The sequence below is a fragment of the Theropithecus gelada genome, chromosome 11 (genome assembly GCF_003255815.1).
Source record: "Theropithecus gelada isolate Dixy chromosome 11, Tgel_1.0, whole genome shotgun sequence".
In the NCBI taxonomy this organism is placed as follows: Eukaryota; Metazoa; Chordata; class Mammalia; order Primates; family Cercopithecidae; genus Theropithecus; species Theropithecus gelada.
This window is the reverse complement of record NC_037679.1, coordinates 97244617-97258465: the sequence shown is the minus strand read 5'-3', so window position 1 is coordinate 97258465 and position 13849 is coordinate 97244617. Positions and strand designations below refer to the sequence as shown.

Below are 13849 nucleotides of genomic sequence, written 5' to 3'. Positions count from 1 at the left end.
GCACTAAATGCCCACAAGAGAAAGCAGGAAAGATCTAAAATCAACACCCTAATATCACGGTTAAAAGAACTAGAGAAGCAAGAGCAAACAAATTCAAAAGCTAGCAGAAGAAACAACCAAGATTAGAGCAGAACTGAAGGAGATAGAGACACAAAAAACCCTTTAAAAAATCAATGAATCCAGAAGTCGGTTTTTCAAAAAGATCAACAAAGTTGATAGACCGTTAGCAAAACTAATAAAGAAGAGAGAAGAATCAAATAGATGCGATAGAAAATGACAAAGGGAATATCACCACCAATCCCACAGAAATACAAACTACCATCAGAGAATACTATAAATATCTCTATGCAAATAAAATAGAAAATCCAGAAGAAATGGATAAATTCCTGGACACATACACCCTCCCAAGACTTAAACCAGGAAGAAGTTGAATCTCTGAATAAACCAATAACCGGCTCTGAAATTGAGGCAATAATTAATGGCCTACCAACCAAAAAAAAAAAAAAAAAATCCAAGAGACAGATTCACAGCCGAATTTTACCAGAGGTAAAAAGAGGGGCTGGTACCATTCCTTCTGAAACTAATCTAATCAATAGAAAAAGAAGGAATCCTCCCTAACTCATTTTATGCAGCCAACATCATCCTGATACCAAAGCCTGGCAGAGACATAACAAAAAAAAGAGAATTTTAAACCAATATCCCTGATGAATATCGACGCGAAAACCTTCAATAAAATACCGGCAAACCGAATCCAGTAGCACAACAAAAAGTCTGTCCACCACGATCAAGTTGGCTTCATCCCTGGGATGCAAGACTGGTTCAACATACTCAAATCAATAAACGTAATCCACATAAACAGAACCAATGACAAAAACCACATGATTATCTCAATAGATGCAGAAAAGGCCTTTGGCAAAATTCAACACTGCTTCATGCTAAAAACTCTCAATAAACTAGGTAATGATGGAACACATCTCAAAATAATAAGAGCTATTTATGACAAACCCATAGCCAATATCATACTGAATGGGCAAAAGCTGGAAGCATCCCCTTTGAAAACCAGCACAAGACAAGGATGCTCTCTCTCACCACTCCTATTCAACATAGTATTGGAAGTTCTGGCCAGGGCAATCAGGCAAGAGAAAGAAATAAAGGGTATTCAATTAGGAAAAGAGGAAGTCAAATTGTCCCTGTTTGCAGATGACATGATTGTATATTTAGAAAACCCCAACATCTCAGCCCCAAATCTCCTTAAACTGATAAGCAACTTCAGCAAAGTCTCAGGATACAAAATCAATGTTCAAAAACCGCAAGCATTCCTATACACAAATAACAGAAAAACAGAGACCTAAATCATGAGGGAACTCCCATTGACAATTGCTACAAAGAGAATATAATACCTACGAATCCAACTTACAAGGGATGTGAAGGACTTCTTCAAGGAGAACTATAAACCACTGCTTAATGAAATAAAAGAGGACACAAACAAATGGAAGAACATTCCATGCTCATGGATTGGAAGAATCAATATCGTGAAAATGGCCATACTGCCCAAGGTAATTTATGGATTCAATGCCTTCCCCATTAATCTACCAATGACTTTCTTCACAGAATTGGAAAAAACTACTTTAAAGTTCATATGGAACAACAACAACAACAAAAAACCCACATAGCCAAGACAATCCTAAGCAAAAAGAACAAAGCTGGAGGCATCATGCTACCTGACTTCAAACTATACTACAAGGCTACATTAACCAAAACAGCATGGTACTGGTGCCAAAACAGATATATAGACCAATGGAACAGAACAGAGGCCTCAGAAATACCACCACACATCTACAACCATCTGATCTTTGACAAACCTGACAAAAACAAGAAATGGGGAAAGGATTCCCTATTTAATAAATGATGCTAGGAAAACTGGCTAGCCATATGTAGAAAGCTGAAACTGGATCCCTTCCTTACACCTCATACAAAAATTAATTGACTTAAAGACTTAAATGTTAGACATAAAACCATAAAAACCCTAGAAGAAAACATAGGCAATACCATTCAGGACATAGGCATGGGCAAGGACTTCATGACTAAAACACCAAAAGCAATGGCAACAAAAGCCAAAATTGACAAATGGGATCTAATTAAACTAAATAGCTTCTGCACAGCAAAAGAAACTATCATCAGAGTGAACAGGCAACCTACAGAATGGGAGAAAATTTTTGCAATCTAACCATCTGACAAAGGGCTAATATCCAGAATCTACAAAGAACTTAAAGAAATTTATAAGAAAAAAACAGCCCCATCAAAAAGTGGGCAAAGGATATGGACAGACACTTCTCAAAAGAAGACATCTATGCTCATCATCACTGGTCGTCCAAGAAATGCAAATCAAAACCAGAATGAGATACCATCTCACGCCAGTTAGAATAGCAGTCATTAAAAAGTCAGGAAACAGATGCTGGAGAGGATGTGGAGAAATAGGGATGCTTTTACACTGTTGGTGGGAGTGTAAATTAGTTCAACTATTGTGGAAGACAGTGCGGCCTAAAACCAGAAATGCCATTTGACCCAGCAATCCCTTTACTGGGCATATACCCAAAGGATTATAAATCATTCTACTATAGACACATACACATGTAGGTTTATTGCAGCACTGTTCAGAATAGCAAAAGCTTGGAACCAACCCAAATGCCCATCAATGATAGACTGGATAAAGAAAATGTGGCACATATACACCATGGAATAGTATGCACTCATAAAAAAGGATGAGTTCACGTCCTTTGTAGGGACATGGATGCAGCTGGAAACCATCATTCTGAGCAAACTGTCACAAGGACAGAAAACCAAACACCGCATGTTCTCACTCATAGGTGGGAATTGAACAATAAGAACACTTGGACACAGGGTGGGGAACATCACCCACTGGGACCTGTTGGTCAGTTGGGGACTGGGGGAGGGATAGCATTAGGAGAAATACCTAATGTAAATGATGGGTTGATGGGTGCAGCAAACCAACATGGCACATGTATACCTATGTAACAAACCTGCATGTTGTGCACGTGTACCCTAGAACTTAAAGTATAATAATAAAAAAATTATATAATCCATAAGACCAGACCTCTGGATGAAGTATTTTTGTTCTAATGCTGTTGGGATGGATTGACCTTACATAAATAAGCCTTTCAGGTAACAATGAGTATTTGAGTAATCTTGGGTACCAATTTTTGAGAAATTGGGTGATTCAACATAAGGGTTTATTTATTTAAATAAATAACTGAATTCTCATTATTTTTTCCTGAACTGATTTGACTATGGATAACATCTTTTTGTAGAATTGTATTGACTAGTGGTTTGATGAAACTAACTTTGGGAAAATTTGGATAGATATTAGAAAATTAGGTTTCATTTCTTGAGAAAACAGGTTTGATCCCATAGAAAGATATTAAAAATGAATGAGAATATGAGGTATGGTTAGCTCTAAAAAAAGTGAGAAATGAGTACTCAGTCATAAATGTACTGATTAAGAAAAAAGAAGGTATGTAGAAGGTATGTTAGAGAACCCAGGCAGTTTCTTTTAAGGAAGCCCTGGTTTGGGTATCTTACCAGAACAGATCACTCCAACATCTTCACCATGACTGCAGTCATTATTTCCCCACCCACTGTTCCTGCATGACCAGAGATCTGACTCATCTCCATCACAGGAAACATCATCGAGCCAAATTTTTCCATATCCTGTAGAAGTGTTTCCCAGACCCATGCCAATGATAGAAGTTGGGCAGTCCAGCTGGCTACACACCACAGCCGCAGCAATACTGTTCCAGCCATCATCACACACTGTGCCCCACTGTTCTTGAAAGTACACCTCCAGTCTTCCCGAGCAGCGGTTGCTGCCACCCGCCAGCCTCAGGCCCCATGTTGCATTACCTGCACCAAGGACAATGAAGCAAGTAGTTAATGGGTGTGATGGTTTATTTTATATGTCAACTTGGCTGGGCTATGATACTCAGTTATTTGGGCAAACACCAGTCAAACAGACAGTGCTGTGAAGGTATTTTTTCAGATGTGATTAACCTTTAAATCAGCAGACTTTGAGTATAGCCAATTATCCTCCATAATGTGGGTGGGCCTCATCCAATCAGTTGAAGACCTTAAGAGAAAAGACTGAAGTCCCCCAAGAAAGAAGGAATTCTACTTCCACACTTTCTTGAGATTCAAGACTGCAACATCAGCTCTTCTCTGCAGTCTGCTGGCCTCCTCTTCAGATTTTGGACTTACAAGTCCCCACAATTGCTTATAAAATTGATGAACCAATTCCTTAAAATAAATCTCTGTCTTTCTCTCGCCTTCCCTCTCTCTACATACATACATATGCACGCGTGCGTGCACACACGCACGCGCGTGTGCGCACACACACACACGCACACACACACAGAGAAGAAAGGCTCACATTCCATTGCCTTTGTTTTCCTGGAGAACCCTGAATAATGCAGATTTTGGTACTAATAGTGGTTCTAGAGGAACAAAATCTTAAGGATGAGTTTTATGAATTGATGCTATAATTCATAAATTGATTCTGGAATTGGTTCTCTAACCTGACAAAAATTTAATGACATGAATGATTCTATATCCAGTAGTAAAGAGGGCACTGAAATCCATGGCATGATGTGGCAATAGATATATACAAAATCTCATCATTAGATATTCCTAATCAAATACTCATAGGAGGTAAAGTTCTGAATGAACATGTATTTGTTAACCTGGGACATTTCTGTCAAACTTACAAGTATAATGAGATTGGCTGGCTACTCCCCATTGCACTGGACAAAGTGGGGAAAGAAAAGAATGAACTTAGAGATTCAAATTCCCACCTGAACCTGCAAGTTTTTATGTCTTCCTGGAAAGAAACTCATGTCTCTTATAGCCACAGAACTGAGATTACTGAAAACCTTCACCTGGTAAGGTACTGAATTCTCAACCTCACAAGATGTCTACTGTCTAAGTGAGGGATTTAATTGGGATGGAACGGAATTCTGAACATTGGGATGGGGTAATATGGGGAGACCTGATAAGGTTGGGAACATTGAAACCCTAAATTCTACTGTTTCTCCTTTAACAGTAGAGACAACCATCCACCTCTGTATGAGAATATTAATTCTACTTTGCTTGAAGAAATTGAATCTCTCCTGAGATAATTGCCTTGAAAGGCACTCCTGATTCTCCTCAGCACCCATTCCATCAGCTCTCTTTACATCTAGACTCAAGTCCCAGCAAGCTCCAAAACATGAGGTACAAAGTGTCTAATGTGGAAGTGCACACAAACAACCATGATTTTTCCAATTTACACAGACAGGTATCAGAATATATGTGAGAATGAATATTAAGGATCTGAGATAATGCTGGAAGGAACATAAAGTTGGATCAGGGTGAATTTACTGATATGAGCCCTAAGCAGAGATTCTAGATTTAATGATGCAGCTAAGGGTTAGAAAGGCTCTAATAGTTTGTTGGACTGGTTGGGTGAAACATGTACCCAAAGGTGGCCTACGCTTAATGAAGTTGAAAGGCCAGACTGCTTCTGTATTTGATAGGGGAAGGGATCAAAAGGGTCATGGTCAGGGTTGTCTACTAATTTCTTACTTTACCTGTATAAGCGGAAGAGTTCCAGGTAAAGTGAACTGAAGTCTAACTTAAAGACAAGAGTCATGACCCCTCAATCAATTCCCAGATGTGAGCCAGTTTATAGACCCAGAAGCCCCTCCTATGAGGAATACTATTTCTCTTGTCAGGAAATAATAAACAAGAACAAGTCTTACCTGAGCAGGTTACAATCACATCCTCTCTGTGTACACAATTATGCTTTCCCCATCCATTATGTTTACAGTCCCAGATATCTGACTCATTTCCAATGCAAGAAACATCATCCAGCCAAATAGGTCCTGATGCTTCTTTAAAATAGGTTATACCAAACATACGGATAGGCTTTCCACATCCCAGTCGTTTACACACAACAGCTGCATTCCTCGTACTCCATCTGTCATGACACACAGTCCCCCACTGTCCTTGGTATTTCACCTCCAATCTCCCATAACAGGGGCTATCAGCCCCGGCAAGTCTTAGGTCCAGATCTGCCTTATCTGCAAGCAAGACAAAATCACATATTTGAGATCAAATGAGAGGGTCTTTTCAGAAGACTGAAAAGACTCTCTAAATTCACCACTATAAGGCTTTCCCTAATAGGTGACATATTAGGCATACTTTTGGATGAAAAGTTTGGTTTTCTTTCTTTTGACAATTTTTTATTCAATTTTTGGAGAGAATGTGTCTCTAAAGCATGAAACAACAAAAGCAAATTTACTGAAGTAAAGCCTGGGGAATGTTATAAAGCCTCCAAGAATGATGGGTTTGGATAAGATGAGCAACGTGGAAGCATGCAGAGAAGTTCTTTGAGGTATGGATACAATTCAGGAGATAACTCTGGCAGGTTTCTGCAGTGGAGTCCAGCATCAGCACCAAAGTTCATTCCCTCATAGTCTTCATTTTAGTTTGCCTGCCATGTTTTATAAGATAAAGGGAGGCATATGTACATGAAACTGCCCTTTCATAAAATAAATTCCTTTTTAATTCTTAATTTTTCCAGTGTTCAGAGCACTTGATAAATTTTGAGAAAATCCTTGCTTCCTTCCTTCCTCCCTCCCTCCTTTCTTTTCTTCTTTCTTTTCTTTCTTTTTCTCTTTCTTTCTTTTCTTTCTTTCTTTCTTTCCTTCTTTCCTTTCCTTTCTTTCTTTCCTTTCCTTTCTTTCTTTCTCTTCCTTTCTTCCTCTTCTTTCTTCCTTTTTCTGTCTTTCATTCTTTCTCTCTCTTCAGTTCTTTCTTCTTTCTTCCTTTCTTCTTTCCTTCTTTCTTTCTCTTTCTTTCTCTCTCCTCTTTCTCCTCTCTCTCTTTTTCTTTCTTCTCTCTCTTCTTTCATTCTCTCTCCTTTCTCTCTCTTTCTCTTTCTTTCTGACTTGTTTCTCTTTTCTTTCCGTCCTTGCTCCCCTCCCCCTCCCTCCTCCTCCTCTTTCTTTCTCTCTCTCTCTTTCTTTCTTTCTTTCTTTCTTCTTTCTTTTTCTTCTTTCTTTCTTCTTTCTTTTTTCTTCCTTTCTTCCTTCCTTTCTTCCTCTCTTTCTCTCTCTCTTTCTTTCCAGGGCCTCGCTCTGTCACCCAGGCTAGAGTGCTGTGGCACAATCTTGGTTCACTACAACCTCTGCCTTCAGGGTTTAATCCTCCCACCTCAGCCTCCCAAGTAGCTGGGATTACACGCGCACACCACCACAGCCAGCTATTTTTTGTGTTTTAGTAGAGACAGGGTTTCACCATATTGCCCAGGCTGGTCTAGAACTCCTGACCTCCTTTCAGCCTCCCAAAGTGCCAGGGTTACAGGCATGAGCCACCGTGCCCAGCCGAGAAATATTTTGCTATGCAGGTACTACTGTGATATAGGAAAGGTATAATATTTTATAATGGGTCACTTTAAAAATTCTAAAAGCCTTCCAATTTCCTTACTTGCTATCCAGTACAACAACTCTTCCATGTGTCTATAATAATCTTACATTCTATTCAACCTAGTATGTGTGTGTGTGTATTTTAAAACATAATATTTAATAATTGCATATGATACCATCATATGGAGATATAGAGATTCTGTAAGTTATTTAATCAAGACACAATTCTTGGTTACTTATGTTATGGTTAATTTTTCATTTTCACAAATTACGCTGCCATGGACATCCTTACACATAAAGTTTTGAGTATGTCACCAAGTACTTCCATGATATAATGGAAACCAATGTATTCAGTGTAGGTTAAATGTATGGGTGTATGAACAGATATATGATGTATGTATATATAATATATATCATTTCCAGATATACTAAATAAAAATTCATAGAAACAAAGCAAAGAAAAAATTTAAATTCCTGATGCAAATAAATATACAAATGAAGTAGTGTATCCTATTCTAGTATAGGGTAACTGGATAGTATAATGATATAATTTCTGCACAAATCAAACCAATTTATATTTATATGGTATTTTAAGAGACTGGGCTTTTCTACATTGCCCAGGATAGAGTGGAGTGGCTATGTACAGGTGCAATCATAGCACCTTACAGTCTCTATCTCCTGGGCTCAAGTGATATTCCTGCCTCAGCCTCCTGAGTTGCTGGGACAACAGGCATGTGCCACCATGCCCAACCAATTCATAGGTTTAATATTACCTTAAAAACAATTCTAATTTTAATCCATATTTAGAAGAATAAGAAGAAAAAAGTAGCAAGGAATTTTATGAAAAATAAGAATACTTAGGGAATATATATCTCAGTACATATTAGCCTATAGAAAGCTACGATAGTTAAATGTGTTAAAGTTAGTTAAAGTAGTTAAAGTAAAATGTGATGGTTCTAGAAATAGAAGAGGGGGACTACGTATTTTATAAAGGGACTCTGTAAAATACACAGAGTTCTTACACATTATGAAGACAAAGACCTCACACAACTGAAAAATGGCCAAAGAACCAGAAATGCTAACACATGAACAAATACAAATAAGTTGCTAATAAAGAATTGGGAAAAAGCTCTCATTTGTTATGAAGGAAGTAAGATTTTTGAGCATTGACTTTGGAGCTAAAACAGTCCATATTTGAACTCCAGCTTCACTACTGCCCCGATAGCTGAGTGACCTGGGCGAGTTACTTTCTCTCAGTATCTCTATTTCCTCACTGTAAAATAGAAATTAGAATAGTAACCCCCTTCCTGGGATTCCATGAGGATTCCACGAACGCATATATGTAAACTAATAGAACACTGCCTGGAACACTATAAATATTCAATAACTGTTCATTAATATTATTATATTTTTAAAATCAGATTAACAGTTATTCTAAAATATGAAAACATTCAGTGTTAATATGATACAGTGGAATAATAGGGAACTGAAATCGAATAGAAGAAAAAAACACAATTTATAGACAATAATTTGTTAATATATATCCAAGACTTAAAAAAAAAGATGCATATGGTTTTACATGACAATTTCATTTTTAAGTATTTGGCAAATTATATAATCAAGTGTGAAAAATTTATTTCTCAGTATATCAAATAAAATCGTATTTTTAACAATAAAAATTTGAAAACCTTTTAACTTAACATGATGAGATAGTTAAATAAATTATAGTACATTTATGCAATATAGTAAGTAGCCTTTAACATTAAGATAGATTAGTAATGGCCATGTGGAATATGTCTGTGGTATATTGTTCAGCACAAAGGGTACACACACACACACGATCCAGAAATATAAACAACAACAACAAAAAAACAAAAGAATGAATGGCAGCGTTGCATGTGGATTTAAAAAATTCTTTTAATTTTTTTGTATTTTGACCTTTTCACTGGGTTTATAATTTGAAAAAGTAGTTTCCAAAAAGCAAAAGCAATTTTTATAATGTTTTATATCAATCTATGAGAAAGAGAAAACTAAAATAAAATTGATGTGTACAAAAGAATTGATAGTTAACTTTGCCTACCAGATTAATCACATTAAATGTGAACAGAATAGATAGATAAATAGATTCATAAACCAAACTCCACTCTGCAATTTCTGGATACCATTATATATTATACTAATCTGACATTCTTGAATATAAGGTGTATGTAAGGTGTACATTCAAGAATGTCAGGTTAGTATAATATTAACAGTGAAAAATTATCAACAGCCTAAACACCAAGAAAAGAGCTCAGGTTAAATTTACTGTACTCATATGATAGAATAACATATTTTAATTTTAATTTTTAAGAAATTAGTTTTGGCCGGGCGCGGTGGTTCAAGCCTGTAATCCCAGCACTTTGGGAGGCCGAGACGGGCGGATCATGAGGTCAGGAGATCGAGACCATCCTGGCTAATACGGTGAAACCCCGTCTCTACTAAAAAATACAAAAAACTAGCTGGGCGAGGTGGCGGGCGCCTGTAGTCCCAGCTACTTGGGAGGCTGAGGCAGGAGAATGGTGTGAACCCAGGAGGCGGAGCTTGCAGTGCGCTGAGATCCGGCCACTGCACTCCAGCCCGGGCACAGAGCAAGACTCAGTCTCAAAAAAAAAAAAAAAACAAACAAACAAAAAAAAAGAAATTAGTTTAAGAGTGTGGGAAAATGCAAATGTTATAGCAAGTGAGAGACAAGATACAAAATAAGGGGTTGCATTATCTATATTTCTATCCTTCCATCCACATACAAGGGGTGTGTGTGTGTGTGTTTCATTTACAAGAACATCATTCTTCATTTATCCTATATCTATCATCTATCAGGCTTTTAGGATATCAATAAATAACAGGACTATCTAGGTATACTCTCATGTAAATAGCATCATTGGAAATGGTTATGTAGGCTCACAATACTCCCCTGACACCTGTGCCCCCTCCCACTCAGGACTCTCTAGATATTCCTTTTTTTTCCCTTCATAAAGTGCCACAGAGAATAATGATGACTGGATTTTATTTATTTATTTCATTTTTTTTTTTTACAAGATGAGATCTGACTCTGTTGCCCCAGCTGGAGTGCAGTGACCCAATCATGGCTCACTGCAGCCTTGAATTTCTGGGATCAAGCAATCCTCCTGCCTTAGCCTACTGAGTAGCTAGGACCACAGGCATGTGCCACCACACCCAGATAATTTTTAAATTTTTTGCAGAGGGAGTCTTGCTATATTACCCAAGTTGATTGTGAATCTTGGCCTCAAGTGATCTTCCTGTGTTACAGGTATGAGCCGCTGTACCTAGCTTTGTTTTTTAAATATCTAACCTGTTTTTTTCTGTTTAGAAGGTCTTGGAAATGTTTTATACTTAAAATAATTCATAAGTATTATACACACAGATTTTCTTTGTTTTCAATTCTACTAATGATATTCTAGATTCTTACAGAATTACACATCATATCAACATATGTATATAAATATATCTATATCAGCTATTTGGATTTGTATATATTCCTAATTCTCTATAATAAGCCTTAATTTATAATCAGAAATAAACAATGTATATTATTAAATAAAAAAAAAAAGCAGCAGAAAAACTGTTAAGAAAACTGTAAACTAGTACAACTCATTAGTTTAATATGAAGAGAGTTTTCCCAGTTATTTTAGAGATACAGATTATACTGATGCAGTGGTACCAGCTGTATCTGATTTCAGGAGAGACTGCTAGTGAGGAGAAACTCTTTTTACAATGTGCATTTGAAAAGTTATTTGTGCTGCTTAAGAGTACTTTGCGGTTTTTTTAAGGACCAAAAAACCTTTTTATCAAGCTACTAAGTGCTTCTAACCTCCCAACAAATTATTTCTAAAAATTCAAATGTGCACTCTCTCATGATCTTTGAACCTTACCAGAACAAATTACTCCAGCATCTGATCTTCGGAAGCATGTTCGCTTTGCTTTTCCATCATATATGCAGTCCCAGAGAGATGACTCATTCCCAGTGCAAGATATGCTGTTTATCCAAATGTCTCTAGCTTCATTACTAGGTTTAGCACGACGACTGCCAAAGACACTAAACGGACATCCTAGCTGCTTACAAACCACAAGAGCTTGTTCATTCTTCCAGTTCTGGTCACATATTGTCCACCACTGTTCATGGATTCTCACCTCTACTCTCCCTGAACAATTGTCACTTCCATCTGCTAGTCGTAGTTCCAAATCTGCTCCATCTAGGATGAAGTCACAGAGAAACGTCTGAATTGGATTTGGGACAATATCATCAGCATCCCTCTCCTCCAACCTCCCCATGTGAAGATTAGATGTATCCTTCACATACTGAGAAAAGTAAAGACTGGAAATGCATTTTGTTTCAAAATTTCAACAAGAAGACTTCAATGCTAAAGTACTTGTCGGTCTTTATGACAACAATCTTCTTTTAAATATGAACATTGAAATTAGAATCCTAAGAACCTTGCTTTAGCTTTGCTAACATTTAAGAAACTAAACATTACAATAAAAAGCCTTAGAATCCTATATGCCATTAATTACATTAATTTTCAAAATATTAGAGTGATTATTTTTAACACCATAAAATAAAATAAAGCGTTGGGAAATACTTGCCTTTCAGTAACTTCAGAAAGAAAAGGGACAAAAAGAATGTGCAATTAGGAAAAAATCTCTCTTGGATTTAAATAGAAACATGTTCTTTCTCGTACTGTTTTCTATGGAGAAGCAAGCCTTTGCTTATTAAACATATTTGCCGTAGGAAATGAAATTTGTTCAGTGGTAATTTTTGAAGGAACTGTGTGTTTTCGCTCTGTCAGCATGTACATCACGTGACTTCTTTGTGTCCCTGTGACTCTGCTTTTTCATGCATACAAATAAATATATTAAATAACCCCAAGAAAGTAAAAATGTGGAGAATTTTTCTTGAAATAATTGAGGAAAGAAGATATAATTTCTATGCCTCATCTCCTCCCATTAGTCAAGCTTTTCATACATCATTACAAAAGTGTAATTTGCTATCTAGTGAGAAATCTGGTTCACATTGAATAGGTTAGTCTCGGGAGATTTGGGGGTTTATTTTCCTATAAATAATGTGGGTCATAATGATGATAATAATTATGCCTAAACCTATGGAGAACTTCTTGGTTGCCTGGCACATTTTAGGTATTTTCCCTGCACTATTTTATTTAATGCTGTTATCCTAGTCATGATATAAGAAATCTGCAACTTGGAGACTGATTTATACAGGGTTGCATAATTATCAAGTGACAGATTTTAAACTGTGAAACTGTGAACTGTTTTTGTTTGGTGAAAAAAAAAAAAATCCTTTGACTACAGGGCTGCAGAGAAGGCCAATGTGTCTAACTACCCATTTTCCTGTGGGTTGGCCACATACACATCTATTTTCAGTGTTGGGATTGTTTTCCCACCTTGTTTTCACATCTGCATCATTCTTCCTGGCCCTTCCTTACTCTTCCAGAGGCACATCGTTCCGGAAGTTCCAGAGTTTGAATAGCAACTGGTCTTACAGTTAGGGATGTTATATCAAGTCAGAAGCACACTGTTATGAATTCACTTCATTGTAAGAAAATGTATCAAAATGATTAAGATTCTCTCTCTCTTCCTGTTTCCTCCCCCTCTCCTCTCATCTCTCTCATCTTCTCATGTCTCCCTCTTTTCTCTACCTCCCTTTTCTGTGGAGGAAAATTTTTCTTGTAAAATGATGGATTGATCACATATACTGTGGGAAACTCTTTTGAATGGTGAAAGTGGTTGTTCTCCAGATAAAACTTGCAAGCAAACTAGTATAAACAGAAAGAAAAGGATTAAAAGATGTTCTGAATATATTATCCTTCCCAAAAGTCCTATGAGGATGGCATAAATCCTGTGGCTAAGGTACAGCTAAACCCATAAACCTCTGTCTACATATGTTTTTCTATGTATATCGTTCCCTGCTGCATACTCTAGACTTAAGCAAAACTCTTCTTAAAAGAGGCGACCTGATCTCAAATTCTATAGGAAATAAGATTAAGGCATCCTGTGTAAGGCTGGTAGAATAAGGTCAGTAATAATTTACTAAAGAAGCCTCTTCCATCAAGACAAATTGACTCTCAGAGGAAAATACTTGGCTCTACATCTAGGGATTCTCCTTTCATAAGAATATTAGAAGGTGTGGATTTAATCTTATTAAGACAGTGAACACGTTTAATTACATCTTTGAACATAAAATACTACTGTGAGAGAAATATGAGCGATATTTTAACCCCTGATATACAAAACTATAAATAAACAGTGAGGGGTAACTTGCTTGTAGTTGAAAGTTGCAAACTAGAAAACAAATGGCT

General features: G+C 36.9%; 1 protein-coding gene across 2 annotated transcripts in view; it reads right to left on the bottom strand.

Annotated features, from left to right (window-relative positions):
• The window catches only part of CD163L1 (CD163 molecule like 1), an 81703-nt gene that overhangs the window by 38508 nt on the left and 29346 nt on the right, over nucleotides 1-13849 (bottom strand). For both annotated transcript variants that reach the window (XM_025402447.1, XM_025402448.1), the window contains exons 6-8: nucleotides 11408-11728; nucleotides 5811-6131; nucleotides 3601-3921 (exon numbers count right to left, since the gene is read on the bottom strand). In XM_025402447.1, coding sequence (XP_025258232.1) covers nucleotides 3601-3921; nucleotides 5811-6131; nucleotides 11408-11728 — 963 coding nt within the window. The remainder of the gene's footprint in view (nucleotides 1-3600; nucleotides 3922-5810; nucleotides 6132-11407; nucleotides 11729-13849) is intronic.